General features: G+C 62.3%; 1 protein-coding gene across 1 annotated transcript in view; it reads left to right on the plus strand.

The window, feature by feature from the left end:
* The window catches only part of MBD4 (methyl-CpG binding domain protein 4), a gene marked incomplete at its 5' end in the record, with an annotated part of 4,927 nt that extends 4,554 nt beyond the window's left edge, over positions 1-373 (plus strand). Inside the window, one exon of the mRNA XM_010144668.1 lies at positions 296-373. Within this exon, the coding sequence (XP_010142970.1) occupies positions 296-373 (78 nt within the window). The remainder of the gene's footprint in view (positions 1-295) is intronic.
* Positions 374-377: the final 4 nt, after the last annotated feature.

Genomic DNA, 377 nt, shown 5'->3' on the forward strand with positions numbered 1-377 from the left:
ATGTGATCCTGCCATGATTGATGCTGGTGGGGCCTTTGCCGCGCCGGGTCCTCTCATGGCGGGCGGCTGAGGGGCCACGTTGCTCTCTGGACCCCTCCCCACTCAGAGCGTGGGTGATTTGGGGGCTGACCAAGTGCTGCAACCCCTGGGTTACATGGGTGGAGGCTGGCCTGCTGCAGCACGGCAGTGTTCCACCTCTCCCTGCGAGGTCCTGAGCTGGGGGACGCACCAGGGTGTTGGGGTCGTGTCAGAGAAGGCATTTTAGTGGATTTTAAACCCTTTCACTCTTTTGCAGGTGCAGCCGCAGGACCACAAGCTCAACGTGTACCACACGTGGCTGCGCCAGAACCGCCAGCGCCTGAGCCTCTCCTGAGCCC

This window comes from Buceros rhinoceros, unplaced genomic scaffold (genome assembly GCF_000710305.1).
Source record: "Buceros rhinoceros silvestris isolate BGI_N320 unplaced genomic scaffold, ASM71030v1 scaffold26681, whole genome shotgun sequence".
Lineage (NCBI taxonomy): Eukaryota > Metazoa > Chordata > Aves > Bucerotiformes > Bucerotidae > Buceros > Buceros rhinoceros.